Below are 15,217 nucleotides of genomic sequence, written 5' to 3'. Positions count from 1 at the left end.
CCATGGAATACTATAATAAACCAAGGGCTAGTCAGTTTTAAAGAGTGTCTAGATAAGTGTTGAGAAAGGATTTAGAGGGGAAATGGAAAATATCCAACACAAGATAGACAGTGAGAAATTATATGCAAATACTTTAATAGAGAGTTACATTTGTAGTTCATATTTTATGGGTTTAGTTAACACATATCTTTAGTTTAACTTCTTCAAAACCCTAAATGGAGTAAGAAGGGAAATACTGACTGATTAGAGTTTTCCCAGGATATCACAAACTCCAAAATACTATTTTCAGTATTGTTAAATAAGAACCGATTTTTCAATGCCCAATTTTTTTTAAATTATCTTGTTAGTCATTCCCCAGACTATGAAATCCTGAGGGGTTGTAGAAATCTATAACCCTTAGGATCTAAACCTGATATAAAGGATTCTCTGACCAGCAGATTTGATTATTCCAGTTTATGGTGTTACTCATAATTTTAGGTAAGTTGTCTTCTGCAGATGTTAGATGCAAACAAAAATTCTGTTTATTACTGACAACCTTCCAATAGACATTTACATGCTAAGTTATGCCAAGTGCTAAAAAAGAGAGCCTCTTTTCCAATATCTTCACCATCATATTAGAACACTTTCTGAGACATCTGAGAGGACAAAAAGGGATGTGTTATTTCTCATGTTTGTGCTAAAAAAAAGCAATGAATAATTAGGGAAGAAAAAGGGAGAAAATTAAACCATAGACAATAAGCAACTGCCAGAACTACATAACAAAGGAAATGACTCTTGTAAGTATCTCAAGACTAACTGAAGCAGCAAGGTAAGTAGAAGAGACTTTGAGACTAAGAGATTAAAAGATATCAAGAAATGTTAATATTTTCATTTTGATATTTTTTGAGAAAGCAGGAAGACGTGTGACATAAGACTTCCAGAAAAAGGAGGTGTTAGAAGGGATAATGTAGCCTGCTTTGTCTACATTGTCAGGTTATCAGAGTCTTCTGGTTCTGAATGACAAACACAGAACTCGGCTATTCCAGCCCTTCTCTTAATTTAGGTACATAGGTAGATTTCAGGAGAAGCAACAAAATATGTGGCCTATTTTGTATTTGCATCCAAGGTGAGTGATGAGATTTTTTTTTGCATCCAAGGTAAGTGATAATATATTTTTTCCCTAATGAGGGAAATTATATGCCTCTCCTATGAGCCCAAAAAGGTCCTGGAATTCAGTGAAGTTAATTTCATTTCCTAAGTAATAGAGCTCAGAGCAAAGAACTTAAGAGCAGAGGAAATCAAAGGTTATGGAGAGGCAGCAGACTTGGCCCAGTGGTTAGGGCATCCGTCTACCACATGGGAGGTCCGCGGTTTAAACCCCGGGGCCTCCTTGACCCGTGTGCAGCTGGCCCATGCACAGTCCTGATGCGCTCAAGGAGTGCCCTGCCATGCAGGGGTGTCCCCCGCGTGGGGCTCACCTACGCCCAAGGAGTACTCCCCTTAAGGAGAGCTGCCCAGCACGAAAGAAAGTGCAGCCTGCCCAGGAATGGTGCTGCACACAGAAGAGCTGACACAAGATGATGCAACAAAAAGAAACACAGATTCCCGTGCTGCTGACAGCAGAAGGGGACAAAGACACAGCAAATAGACACAGAGAACAGACATCCGGGGTCGGGGGGGAGGGGAAAGAAATAAATAAATAAATCTTAAAAAAAAAAAAAAGGTTATGGAGAGACCATAACCCTGGGCTCCATGGACAAAATGATAGTTGTGAGGGGGTAGAGGAAAAGAGATGAGAATACATATCAAGGAGATAGAGGAGTAGTATTGGATACAAACTTAGCTCACTGTAATGTTTTCTATAAAAAAAAATACCACTGTTCTACTATTGTCTAATATTATTAATTATAAATGATAGAAGTTTACATTTCACACAAGGAACTAAGAACATTATATGCAATATTTCATTTAAATTTCCTACACTAATAAAGTTATTATTATTCTCATAAATAGATGAGATAGATGAGACTTACAGAAATGGTAAAAAGTTTTCCAGGATCAGAGCAATAGAAATTTTTGGCAACAGGATTCAAACTGAGATCTGTTTAAGTTCAACCTAATAAATGTATAATTTGTTGCAACATATTTCATATTTGTTAGCGCTGTGATTATTGATTATTATTACTGCATTGCAATATAGGCAAGACTGCTGAAATAAATAATAGCCATATAAATATAAAAATAATACAATGATATTTGTTTCAGAATTTCTCAGATATGCTCTATAGACGAACTGCATCTGAAGCACTTAGGCTGCTTGAAAGAAAGTAGGTTCCTGGGCCACATGCCAATTTATAATGGTTGGGTTGAGAAACATGTGATTCTAATGTCCTGAATTTAAGAACCACTTTTAACTTGAGTATTTACCACCTTCCAGGCACTGGTCTCAGTCCTTGCATAGATTTCCTCAACTGATCTTTAAAACAACCCTATGGAGAAAGAAATATTCCCTGTTACACGTATAAACTCTCTAGTGCGTTCTTTAAGTCCCCACATCATGTAAACAATGTAGACAGTACTTTCCTGGAGGCCAAATACTTTTTGTGTTTTACCCCAGCTCTCTCCAGTTTGGGCAGCTATATCCTATCCATCAAAACATGTAATGATGGACTAGCAGCTGCTATATGAAAACCTCCTTTGTTATAAACTTGCTCTATTTGAGAAAACAAATGACCTGTTGTTTGGTCAGACTAACTATTTTGTGGGCAGGTTTCTTTGTTCCTTTCTGTATCTGTCTATGAAGAACACAAATAGCCAGAGATTACTTTTGCCAGGAAGGCAACTACCATGAAAATTAAAAGAACACTGTAATTTGTTTGAAATTTCACAAAGAAATGCTTACTATTGTAGAAAAAATTTCATACGCACAAAGTATATTTTTGGAAGTTTCTTTTAACAAATCAATTTTATTGGTACATATTGACAAAGCATACAATTTATCCAAAGTGTACAATCAATGGTTTTGGTATAATCACATGGTTATGCATTATTAAATCATTATTAAAGTATTTTCATTATTTCAATAATAATAATAAACACAAAACAAACAAGAAAATTCCTCACTTCTCAGTCTTTCTGTTTCCTGTGCTATACATAGCTGCTGTTTCTGGCTATTATTGCGCAAATCATTTATTTGTTTATTAAGCAGTTTTACTGAGATATATTCACATACCATATGATCTATTCAAAGTATAAAATTAATGACTTTTAGTATAATCACAATGTTGTACATTCATCATCTCAAAATATTTTACATCAGAATTGCTTAGGAATTGAAAATTGAAAGAATATTTTTGTTTGTTCTACTGGGAACTTCATTAAAAATCGGTCAACTTACAGGGAAAATCATTTCACCAATGTAAATGCCATTCTGGCTATTTGAGTCACAGATATATTCATCTTGAGTCTACATAGATGTATATCTGATTATTTCCTTAAATTTCCCAGCATTTACATACTGAAATTCACATTATTTTAATATAATGCTATGTTACAGCTATCATATGGTAATTGTATTAAGAACTGCTTTCCTTTTATATCACATTTCATTACAGATTCGTATGAATGTATGTATATACATATTTACATTTGTAGGTACATAATTGATCAATTTTGTTTGAGAAGTATAAAGGAGGCATTAAAAATGTCTGTTATATAAGGGATATTTTTGAATGTGATAGGTGAGAGAATTATTGCTATTGGGATATGTTTCTTTTTTAGAAATATGTACATGGCTAATTAGACTGTAGAATAATGCTATGTTCCTTGGGATTAATACTCGAAAGACCTACATTCAGTTCACTTAATATAATGGGATAGACTCATTTGTTTGTCTCCACTCTGTAATTTTCCCCCTCATTTTCAATCTGGTTGTCTACCCTGGGATTTCCAATGCACCAAAGCCCCTCTAAATGATCAGAGAAAAGAACTTCCTTTGTGGTTGCAGAAGGGGAGAATGTCATCACCTGGTGAACCATGGGGACCTTCTTAACTCTCAGAGATCTTCACAACTAGTCCATTCCATGCCAAGAAATTGGGGAGGGCTTGTTGTACAGTGTCTAAATTTAAATACCTCATTCCAATTTGTTTTCTCCAAGAAGCCAGATTTTTTCTTAAAAACATTTAACATTGCCTGAAAATCTTCCCCTATGTGTTTATTTGTTAACTATGCATCTCTCCCTTCTAGACTAAACACTTCATAAGAGTAAGGTTCAATACTGTTATCCTCATTGTTGTATCCCAGGGTCTAGAATGGAACCTGGGGCACAAGAAAAGTTTTCTGAAAAAAGGTAATAGACTCCCAGGTGCAATATGGTATTCTTGTTACTAAAAGTATTTTACAGAAACGAATATATTGACAGTCAAAGAACTACTTCCAACTGCCTAAGACAGCCAGCTTTCCTGCTGAGATTTTCTTACCTCTAAGAGCTATAGTCTTGACCACAGCATATGGTCCTGCCTCAGAGAAAGCTCTCATTCGATATCTACTGAGGGAATTTACTCTCCTCTACTCCTTTTCCAGGTGAAGTCTCTTTCAGCCATGAAAAGAGACAATCACACTGTGATTGAGTTCATCCTGGTAGGCTTCACCACCGACCCTGTGTTGCAGTTGATCTTATTTGTGGTGTTCCTGTGTGTGTACTCTGTGACTGTAGTGGGAAATACCACTCTCATTACATTGATCTGTAATGATTCCAGGCTCCAAACACTCATGTATTTTTTCATTGGTAATCTGTCTTTCCTGGATCTCTGGTATTCCTCTGTCTACACTCCAAAGATCCTGGTGACTTGCATCTCTGAAGACAAGAGCATCTCCTTTGCTGGCTGCACAGCTCAGTTCTTCTTCTCTGCTGGGTTAGCCTATAGCGAGTGTTATCTGTTAGCTGCCATGGCTTATGATCGCTATGTGGCCGTTTCCAATCCGCTGCTTTATATTCAAGCCATGTCAAAGAAATTGTGCATCTGTTTAGTGATATATTCCTATACTGGAGGTTTCATCAATGCAATAATACTAACCAGCAACACATTCACATTGGAGTTTTGTGGTGACAATGTCATTGATGACTTTTTCTGTGATGTCCCACCCCTGGTGAAGTTGGCATGTGATGTGAGAGAGAGCTACCAGGAAGTTCTGTTCTTCCTCTTGGCCTCCAATGTCATCGCCCCCACTGTGCTCATACTGGCCTCCTACCTCTTCATCATTGCTGCCATCTTGAGGATCCGCTCCGCACAGGGCCGCCTCAAAGCCTTCTCCACTTGCTCCTCCCACTTGATCTCGGTCATCTTGTACTATGGTTCTATTCTCTACATCTACTCTCGCCCAAGTTCTAGCTATTCCCTTGAGAGAGACAAATTGGTTTCTACATTTTATACCGTGATCTTCCCCATGTTAAACCCCATGATCTACAGTCTGCGTAATAAAGATGTGAAACAGGCTCTGAATAAACTCTTCAAGTTAATGCAATCTGAAATCTAAACTGACATAAATTTTTAAATCAGTACTAAGAGATAATGGATAAACTGCAGCACAAGATTTTGGTACTAAGGTTTAAAAAAATCATTTTTTCTATAAAAATAAGTTCACTGAAAAGATTTTGCTTCTTTGTTCTAGGGTCTTTCATTTGTTTAAGTGTTCTGGCTCTAATATGTGCTGTAGAATATAGATAAAGTTTAATATTACTAGATTTTTTTCATAAGAGCACTATTTTGATATATATTCCATTTCCTTCTAGTCAGTTACTCACAGGAATTCTGCGATGATAGAAGAATAAAGAATGTTAAGAATTTTGTGATGAAAATCAGAGGGCAGTGAGGAATTAGAAAATAAATGTGGGTGAAAAGAATAACTACCAGGTCAGATGGCCCCTCTTTGGAAATGGTGTTTATGTGTGATGAATCTGGACTCAGATGGGATCTCTCTTCATAAGACTTTCATGCTAATGTGCTGGAGGTGCAGTTAGTGTTGGGGTTTAAGATATATTTAGGGGATTTGAATCTCTGGACTGACAATGTGATAGCCAGGTCCTGAGCCTCAACACACTCCAACACCTAAAATCTGATTCATTGGACTCATCACACTCAGCTAAGATGGAGTTGAAGAAGGACAACCACCACACCATGGAGCCTAGAGTGATTACAACTGAAAGTGGGAGGATTGCATCCAGCATCCATGTGGAATCTGAGCCTCCTCTTGACATAGAGGTGCAATGGACACAACCAATCCAATGTCCACATAGAAAAGGTGGCATTGGATTGGGAAAAGTGGACATGGTGGCTGATGGGTATGGGGAAAGGCAGGAAGAGATGAGAGGTGGAGGCGTCTTTGGGACATGGAGCTGCCCTGGATGGTGCTTCAGGGGCAATCACCGGACATTGTAAATCCTCACAGGGCTCACTGGATGGAATGGGAGAGAGTATGGGCCATGATGTGGACCATTGACCATGAGGTGCAGAGGTGCCCAAAGATGTACTTACCAAATGCAATGGATGTGTCATGATGATGGGAATGAGTGTTGCTGGGGGGGGAGAGGTGGGGTGGGGGTGGTGGGGTTGAATGGGACCTCATATATATATATATTTTTTTTTTAATGTAATATTACAAAGTCAATAAAAAATAAATTAATTAATTTTTTAAAAAAAAGAATAACCAGAAATAGAGCAAATGCATATAGTGAAATACCTAAAATGAATCTTAAATTTTCAATTTAGGTTAATTTTATAGATGTGTTAATTTCAGAAAGAACTATAACTCTCCAATGCTCAAGTTCTAACTACTGAACTTCAAGCTTCCCTTTTGTAAAATGTAACTGATAATCCTAAACTTTCGGGGCTATAGAGAGTAATGAATACAATATGTAATAAAAATCTGCTAGGAGCCATTTATTAGGGCTTCCAGCTTTTTGTAAATTATGCTGGTGAACAAAAAAGAAACATTACATCAAGAATTCAGTGGGGATTTTTTCTCTGTTCAATTTTATTCCACTTCTTATTTTCCCCTAAAGGGGTTATATACAGTGATATGCCATGAAGGAGAGTATTGCACAATGCCCATTGTATGAGGGAGACCTTGCTTTTATAGATTGAAATATACAATCCTAAATGAGAAATCATTCTGTGGTTTTAGAGCAATATTTTTACAGTCTAAACAACTCTTACACATTTTGCCTAATATATGCTAATTTAGAAGGCCCGAAGTTTAGACAGATATTTTCTACATACTCAATTTGATCTTTACAAAGGAATTTGAAGAGGAAAATTTATTTTAAAAACTTACTTTAAATAAACAATTATAAGAACAGGAGCAAATTTCCCACAGTCCACCCATTCCATATTTTCTCCTTATCCAAGACAGTTTGCTTCCCAAGCTTCAAAGTCAAATTACACACACACAAAGTCTCTAAATCTATTTTTCTCTTTCTAAAAGTTCTCAATGAGAAGCAAAATGATGAAATTTGAGGAAAACCTAATACTGCAAAGTGGCAACACGCCATCCTGCAGTATATCAAAAATCAAATAGTATAGGTTTAAAATATTTTATATCACAACAAAATACTAGATACCAAAGAGTAGTTTACTCAATATTTCATTGTTCTATGTATAATTTGATTAATTTAATTGAACTATCACAACAGATATATGAGTCAATAATTTCAAAAGTGTAATGAGATCATTCAGCAAAAAGAACAAGGAGGTCATTTCATCTCTGTGGTCGTATAGTCTGTGTTGCTTTCCTGAAAGCCTCCTTCACATCCTTGTTCCTCACACTATAGATGAGAGGGTTGAGCAATGGGTTCACCACAGTGTAGAAAAGGGCAGCCACTTTGTCTTTCTCCAAAGAGTAGGTGGAGCTAGGTCTTGAGTACATGAAGAGCAAGGATCCATAGAAGAGCATGACTGAGATTAGGTGGGAAGCACAGGTGGAGAATGCCTTGCGCCTTCCAGAGGCAGAGCGGATCCTCAGGATAGCCAGGAGAATGTTGAAATAAGAAATCAGGATGGCAAGTATGCTGGAGAGGACCGTGAAGCCCACCACACCCAGAAGGACTTTTTCATAGACCTGGGTGTCTGTACAGGACATTTTTACCAATGGTGGTGCATCACAGAAAAAGTGGTCAATGATATTTTTACCACAGAAACTCAGGCGGAAAGTGTTGGCCGTGTGGGCAATGGCATTTAAGACCCCTCCTATGTAGGCACCAGCAACAAGCCCAGTGCAGAGAGAATTGGACATGGTACCTGAATATAGTAATGGGCTACAAATTGCCACATGGCGGTCATACGCCATGGCTGCTAGGAGATAGCACTCAGTGTAGGCTACAACACAGGAAAAAAACAACTGGGCCCCACATCCGGCCAAGGAAATGCGTTTATCTTCTGAGACACAATTGGCCAGGATTTTGGGGGTATACACAGATGTGTACCAGAAGTCCAGGAAAGAGAGATTGCCAATGAAAAAGTACATGGGAGTGTGTAGGCGGGAATCAAATCGGATTAAGATAACCAGGGTCATGTTTCCTGACAAAGTTAACAAGTAGAGAGTCAGAAATATTCCAAACAGAATCAGTTGTAACCCAGGATCTGCAGAGAAGCCCACCAAGATGAATTCATTCAGGATAGTGTAATTTTCCTCTTCCATTTCCATGGAGGGGGACACCTGATTAAGATTATGAGAAAAAAAAGTCATTCAGTGACTTTTCTATTATATGGAGTAAACAAGGGTTTTGATCATGTCAGAAATTACTTAGACATTTGTGGGTTTGTATCTTTATCTAAAATTATAGAACACCAGTCTGTGATTTGGGGGGAGCACTAAAATTAGAGTCAGAATCTATATTTAAAAGGAGAGCTTTTAACTTATTAGCTGTTTAATGCAGGGTCAATCCCTTATTTTAATCAGACAGCTGAGAAAAATGAAGTTCATAAAGTTTACTTACAGCTTCCTGACAGGTCATCCCACTGAGTATAGAAGACTTACAAGAAAACACTGGCCCAATATTTGGCAATTACTGGGTACTCATGAAGTATCAGAATGGGTTGAATGAGACCTCATATTTTTTTAATATAATATTTTTACAAAATGAATAAAATTAAAAAAAAAAAAGAAATATCAGAATGCTTCCACGTATTATTGATTTTTTATATGCTGGGCATTTTTCTGATATTTATAAAAATGTGAATATATTGCTAATGTTCCTGCTATTCTTTATACAAATATCAAAAATTATATAATATTCAGTATGGGCCAGTTATTACTATGACTTATACCTAATCCACTAGATCTTGACAACCATCTAATAAGATAATTATGATTCTCTTGTTTTACTGGATGAAACAGAAGCACAGAGAGTGGTATCTCTTTTTTCAGGCTTAAATATTTTTCTTGCATAAACATAAAAGACCGATATGGTGCCCACAGTGGGCCCAGGTTCTCTACATAGATTCTCTGGTATGCGTCTTTACAAGACCATTGGTGGATTCCTGAGAGAGACTTGGTGAACACGGTCTCTTTCCAGAGGTGGGGGAATATAACCCTAGGTCTTGAAGATGTCATATAATGGACTTGGCAGAGTTGCCAAGGGTGACCATACAGGTTGTGGTCTAGGTGTTGCAATCATCAATACTGGCCACAGCAGCTGCTTCCTGGGCCAAAACAATACTGGTGCCTCTAGGGATGGGGATGATGCTTCACCAGCATGGGGCCTCAGCATTCCCTCACAATGCAAGAGATGGTGTGGGACTTGCTGATCTTGTTCTCACAGTCCCCATCACATGGGGACAATAGAGGGCTTGACCAGATTGATGGCCCTGTAGATGGTGGTGGATACCTCCTTGGAGCACCTGACTTCCAGACTGGTAAGATCACTCTACTACCCCATGGAGGCAAAGGCATTGAATCTGGTCCACTGGCCAACCCGGGCTGTTTTTGCCCAGGCATAATTTTCAAAACCTCTTCCTTGAGGGACAGGTCCAAGTTCAGAGAGCTAGTAAGTACAGAGCTGGTGTTTCAACACAGAATTTTAATAATCTAGGGTCCATGCTCTCAACAATTAAACCATTTTCCTTTTTTATAGGTTAATTCTCATTCTCCTAGCAAAGGAAATGCTGGAAGACTTTTGACAATCTGAACTTCTTTTTCTACTAACTGCAGCTTTACAAAGTATTTTCCTTAAGAGAGCTTTGTTTTCCACTGTCCTCTAGCTGTTTAGATTTACATGTGTAGTTGGGGCATTTTTTGATACCATGGATGGTGTACATTAGGAAGAACCAAGTTTTTTATGTCAAGGCACTGAGAAACCGTGAATCCTTCAATGTTTATGTCCTGTAACTGCAAAATTCTCCAGAGAAACTAAGGGAGAAAGCATCTAGGTGAAAACAATATCATTATCAAATTAGAGCTGTTGGTCTCAGTATCCAGTTGACATGTCCCTGATCAATAATAGCAGGGTGAGGACGCTGAAACCAAGAAAGGATTGTGATTTTTTTCCATGTTTAAAACATTTACCCATGAGCTTAACTGATAATAATGATGAACCTAAAATACAAACCCAAGTCCTCTAACTTGAGGTCCATTATTCTGAATTGTCAGGAAATGAGATGTAGGTGTATAAATATTTTCAAATATAATAATAATGTTTCCAGAAGATGAGACATGAGTGGTGACATGGGTAAGAGTGGACTGGAATCCTGAAAGGCATTGCCTTTCTCTAACTATAAATATATGTGGGATCCTGCCTCATTAGTACATAGAGTATAGCTGCTTTAGCCCTGCTGCCAAGGTTCTTTTTGACCTGGATTCAACTTCCCTTTACAACCTTCTGTCTCATTACTTGTCTTCATTTACTCAGGATTTCCACCAAACTAGGTTACTCAAATGATCCTGTTCCCAAAAATAATATTGCACAACTTAGGAGTGTCAAAGTAGGATATATAGCATCATGCTCTCACCGTTTGTATGGTAAATCTTTTTCTGAATCTCCTCACACTTGAAATCATATTATATTGGCAGGAGTTTATGATTATTGTATACAGGATGCACAGCATGTTAGGTTATAAAGTCACTGTCTCAATGGTTACGCTGAACTTTTTCTGCTGCATTATCATTTTTTTATACAAGAAAATATAGATCTGGGACTTATGAAGCCATTTTAATATAATTTGGGCAGAGCTGGAAAAGTCTGGACAAAATAAATTAGTGTAATTTTTGTTATGCTTCTGAAGTAAACAACTTATAAATTTTCTGGTCAATTGCTCAGTGTTCCCAGAGGGAGAAATACTTTTATGAAACCTCAAAAAATAACATGCATTTATCCAGATGGCAGCTCACTGTACGGATACAGAGAGAGGAGAAAACACTCACATCTGAATAAATAGTATGTATAAGAGTTCTCACATAGGAAAAGAGCTGGCAGAGTTCAAGGAAGAAAGATAGATTAAATAAAGGTAAGGTTAAGTGAGGTAGCAGCAGAGGAGCCAGAATTGTCACCTGATCACAAAGCATATTCAGAGTCATACTGAGGATTTGGACTTTTAAACTAACACAATTGGAAACCATAGTCATTATGAGGAAGTCACTTTATCAGATTTATATATTAAAGTTCATTCTGACTACGACCTAGGAAAGGAATTGAAGGGGAGTAAGGATTCCTTCTTAACTAGAAATTTTTAAAATTCTTACTCCTCTGTTCACCCATTAAGACATATCTCTTCAAAAAGGCAGGGAAAGGAGGTGTTGTGAAATTCTAGAAAGAATGACCAGAAGACAGGGCCCAAAAACTGTCTCAATATCTCTGCCAAACATTAAATTTATAATTACATAGTAATTTATCCTTCAGGCAATGGGATAGTCCCCAAGACAAGGTCCTTTCAATGTCACAAAATCTTCCTCTCTCTATTTTTAACCCAAGAAATTGCAAATTCTTAGCAGTGGTAGATAAATAAATTTGATGAAATCTTTTTATGCTCAATAAAAGATCTATACTTTTACCAGACCTGTGGTTGGTGTTGGGGTTTAGTGTATACCCAGGGGACCTGAATCTCTGGACTGTCCATGTGATAGCCAGACCCTGAGCCTCAACAGACTTGCAACTCCTACACTCTGTTTTATTGGACTTATCCCACTCAGCTAACATGGAAGTGAAGAAGGTCAACCACCACACCAGGAAGCCAAGAGTGCCTACAACTGAAAGCAGGAGAAATGCATCCATCATCCATGTGGAATCTAAGCCCACTCTTGATATAGATGTGGAGTGGACACAACCATTCCAGGGTCCACAGAATGAAGGAATAGAGTATGGATTTGAGTGGATTTACTGATATTCTATTCATGATCTATTGTGATTAGTAATTGAAGAAAATGTAGCATTGATTTGGACAAAGTGGCCATGGTAGCTGCTGAGGGTAGGGAGTGGGAAGAAGAGATGTGATGTGGGGGCATTTTCAGGACTTGAAGCTGTCCTAGGTGGTACTGCAAGGACAGTTACCGTACATTGTATGTCCTCCCATGGACTGGGTACTGGGGGAGAATGTAAACTCTAATGTGGACCATTGACCATGTGGTGCAGCAGTGCTCAGAGATGTATTCACCAAGTGCAATGAATGTCCCATGATGATAGAGGAGGTTGTTGTTATGGGAGGATTGGAGTGAGGGGAGTGGGGGGTATATGGGGACCTCATATTTTTTTAATGTAACATTAAAAAAAGAACGAAAGAAAAAAAAAAATAGAAGACCCAAAATTATAGTCATCATTTTGACTTCAGTGTGCAATACAATTGCATCATGAATTCTTCACATTATACACAGTACCAAAGGCCAGCTTAAAGTAGAAAGAGAAAGAGCTAAAAGCCACAAACCAGTTATCTGTTTATATGTTGCAAAAATTGGCTACATTTCCTTACAGGCCATGATATCATGAGTGAAGTCTGTTTTTCTACCCATTGAATCTGGGATGGCCTTTTGGTTTGCTTTAGCCAAAAGGTTGCATTGTATTCTGTGCCCCATGAATTCCCATCAGCCTGAGTCTCAGAGGCTTTGAATGCTTCTCTTCTTTCTTTTGGAATCCAGCCACCACCACATTAAACAAAACTAGGTTAACTTTCTAGACATCTGGCCATGCTCTCTGTTTCTCCAGATGATAGCAAGCTGGGCCCAAGACCTGTCAGTGGGGCCATTCTAGATTACCCAGCCCCAACTGAGAGAACAGCTGAGCAGATACTAAGCCAGCCAACCTGAGAGCAGACAGGTCAGGCACAGGCAGACTGCGCGATGGAAATGCACCTGATTCCACCACTTGGAGACTGTAATCTTGCGAGTGTCTGTTAACAACACCCCCACCTAAGTTTCTGCACCTTTAAAAAGAAAAGAAAATATTTATGTTTTAAGATATATCAAGGATTGAGGAAAATGTAGGTGAAATGTATAGTCCGTTGTCTGATATAAAAGGTTAACAAATGGTAGCTATTTTAATCTGATTGAGAGGATTAATACCTGACCTATTTACAATATCTGAGTCTGAGGAAGAAAAAAGGGTGCAAGTTTCTACTAACAGCAATATAAGCACAAAGAGGTTGTCAGTCAGAGTCTTTCTAAATCCTTAATTTAATATGTTTGTCACCTATTCTCTATGATTTGAAAAAGAAGTGGCAAGCCTGGAAGTAGGAAGTCCATTGGCCATGGACTGAGAAGTTCTGAGATGGAGACCTGTGTTATTAAAGAGCCTCACCTTTCCTCTCTAGAACCAATTCAACCATTTTAAAAATTTGGTTGATCACGGAAACCAACTTTCTATGATTTCAATTGTTAGCAGCTCCTGTGAATACATCATAAAGTAAGACTAGATAATAACAACTGTCACAATAGGGTGTGGGAGACAGACTACCACTCTATCATAGTCATATATCTTTGGAGTCATGGGACATTATCATTGTCTTGTCAGAAGTCAGAGATCTACTGAAGCAACAGCATTCTTTTCACTTCATGTTTTACATTCTTATAGTTCTCCCCTAAAAATCAATCATTGGTTTGAGTATATTCTCTATCATCTATACCCCTTATTCTTACTGGCAAACAATTAATGGTGGTTAACTTCTTGGAATCTGATCCTCTTTAAAAACCTGATTAAAACAAAGATTGTACCACCGGAACACAAATCTGTATAAACATGAAATTTTAGAGGCCTCACAAATTACCAGTAATCTACCCAAATTTCTAGTTATGATACTCAGAAATTCCACAATTAGAAGATGTCTAAATTTCTTTCCAGTGTTAAAATTCTATAATTATAAGCAATGAGTAACATATATGTCAAATTTAGCATGTTTTAAACTAAATTCTTACATTTCATTTCCAAAAATAGATCTATCTTCTCATTCCACAGATTAATTAATAAAGTTCCACACTTGCAACTTCATAAGGCAAAAATTTGGCATTATCCTACTCACTATTCTCCCTAAGTTCTCTTCAATCTTCCAAGAAATCCTGGTGTAATTATCTTTATAACATAACCTGAATCTGTCCATTTCTCAGCACCTCCACAGCTAACAACTGGGTCTAAACACGTTATTTTTGCAAAACACATTGCAATAATGCCTTAACTTGTCCACACCCTCATTCCATTACTCTCTATAGCCTACAGTCCTTTAATAAAATGTCAGATCATGACCCTTCTGTACCCTGTAAGTACTCCCATTTTGCCCTAAAGTCAAATCCTGTACAATGTCCCCAAGTTCCTCTATAAGCTGCTCTCCATTAATAAGTATTTTTATATCTTCACATTTGCCCCAACATTGATTCTGCACCAGCCTTGCTGGCTTTCTCTCCATTTCTCAGAAATTCCAATCATGCACCAGCATCAGAAATTTTGAGCTGTCCCTTCCCTCTGCCTGGAACATTCTTCTCCCAAGTAACCATTTGGGTTACAACACTCCTCCATTAAATTCCATGCAAGTATCATTTTCTCACTAAAGCCGATCCTAATCTCTCTGTTTAAAATTCCATGCCCACTTCCAACAACACTATCCATCCCTATTACAATGCTCAGACTCTACTTTATGTCCACCATTCCTATAATATTCTTTTAACTCCTGTTTATTGAGTTTATCTTTTTCTTCCACCTAACTGCTGCATTCTCAAGGGAAGAACAATTCATGTGTATTTTTGTTTTGGTTTTGCTTTGCCCAGCAT

The 15,217-nt window shown here is 37.8% G+C and overlaps 2 protein-coding genes across 2 annotated transcripts; one reads left to right on the top strand and one right to left on the bottom strand.

The window, feature by feature from the left end:
* The first annotated feature begins 4,579 nt into the window (after positions 1-4,579).
* LOC101431629 (olfactory receptor 9G19-like) lies at positions 4,580-5,515 on the top strand. The gene has a single exon (XM_004471017.1). The coding sequence runs from the start codon at positions 4,580-4,582 to the stop codon at positions 5,513-5,515; it is 936 nt and encodes a 311-aa protein (XP_004471074.1).
* Positions 5,516-7,735: 2,220 nt separating this feature from the next.
* On the bottom strand, positions 7,736-8,674 carry LOC101418707 (olfactory receptor 9G4). The gene has a single exon (XM_004471066.2). It carries the CDS (start codon positions 8,672-8,674, stop codon positions 7,736-7,738), a length of 939 nt encoding a protein of 312 aa, XP_004471123.2.
* Between the last annotated feature and the right edge of the window lie 6,543 nt (positions 8,675-15,217).

Source organism: Dasypus novemcinctus, chromosome 10 (genome assembly GCF_030445035.2).
Source record: "Dasypus novemcinctus isolate mDasNov1 chromosome 10, mDasNov1.1.hap2, whole genome shotgun sequence".
Lineage (NCBI taxonomy): Eukaryota > Metazoa > Chordata > Mammalia > Cingulata > Dasypodidae > Dasypus > Dasypus novemcinctus.
This window is presented reverse-complemented; position numbering and strand designations above follow the sequence as displayed.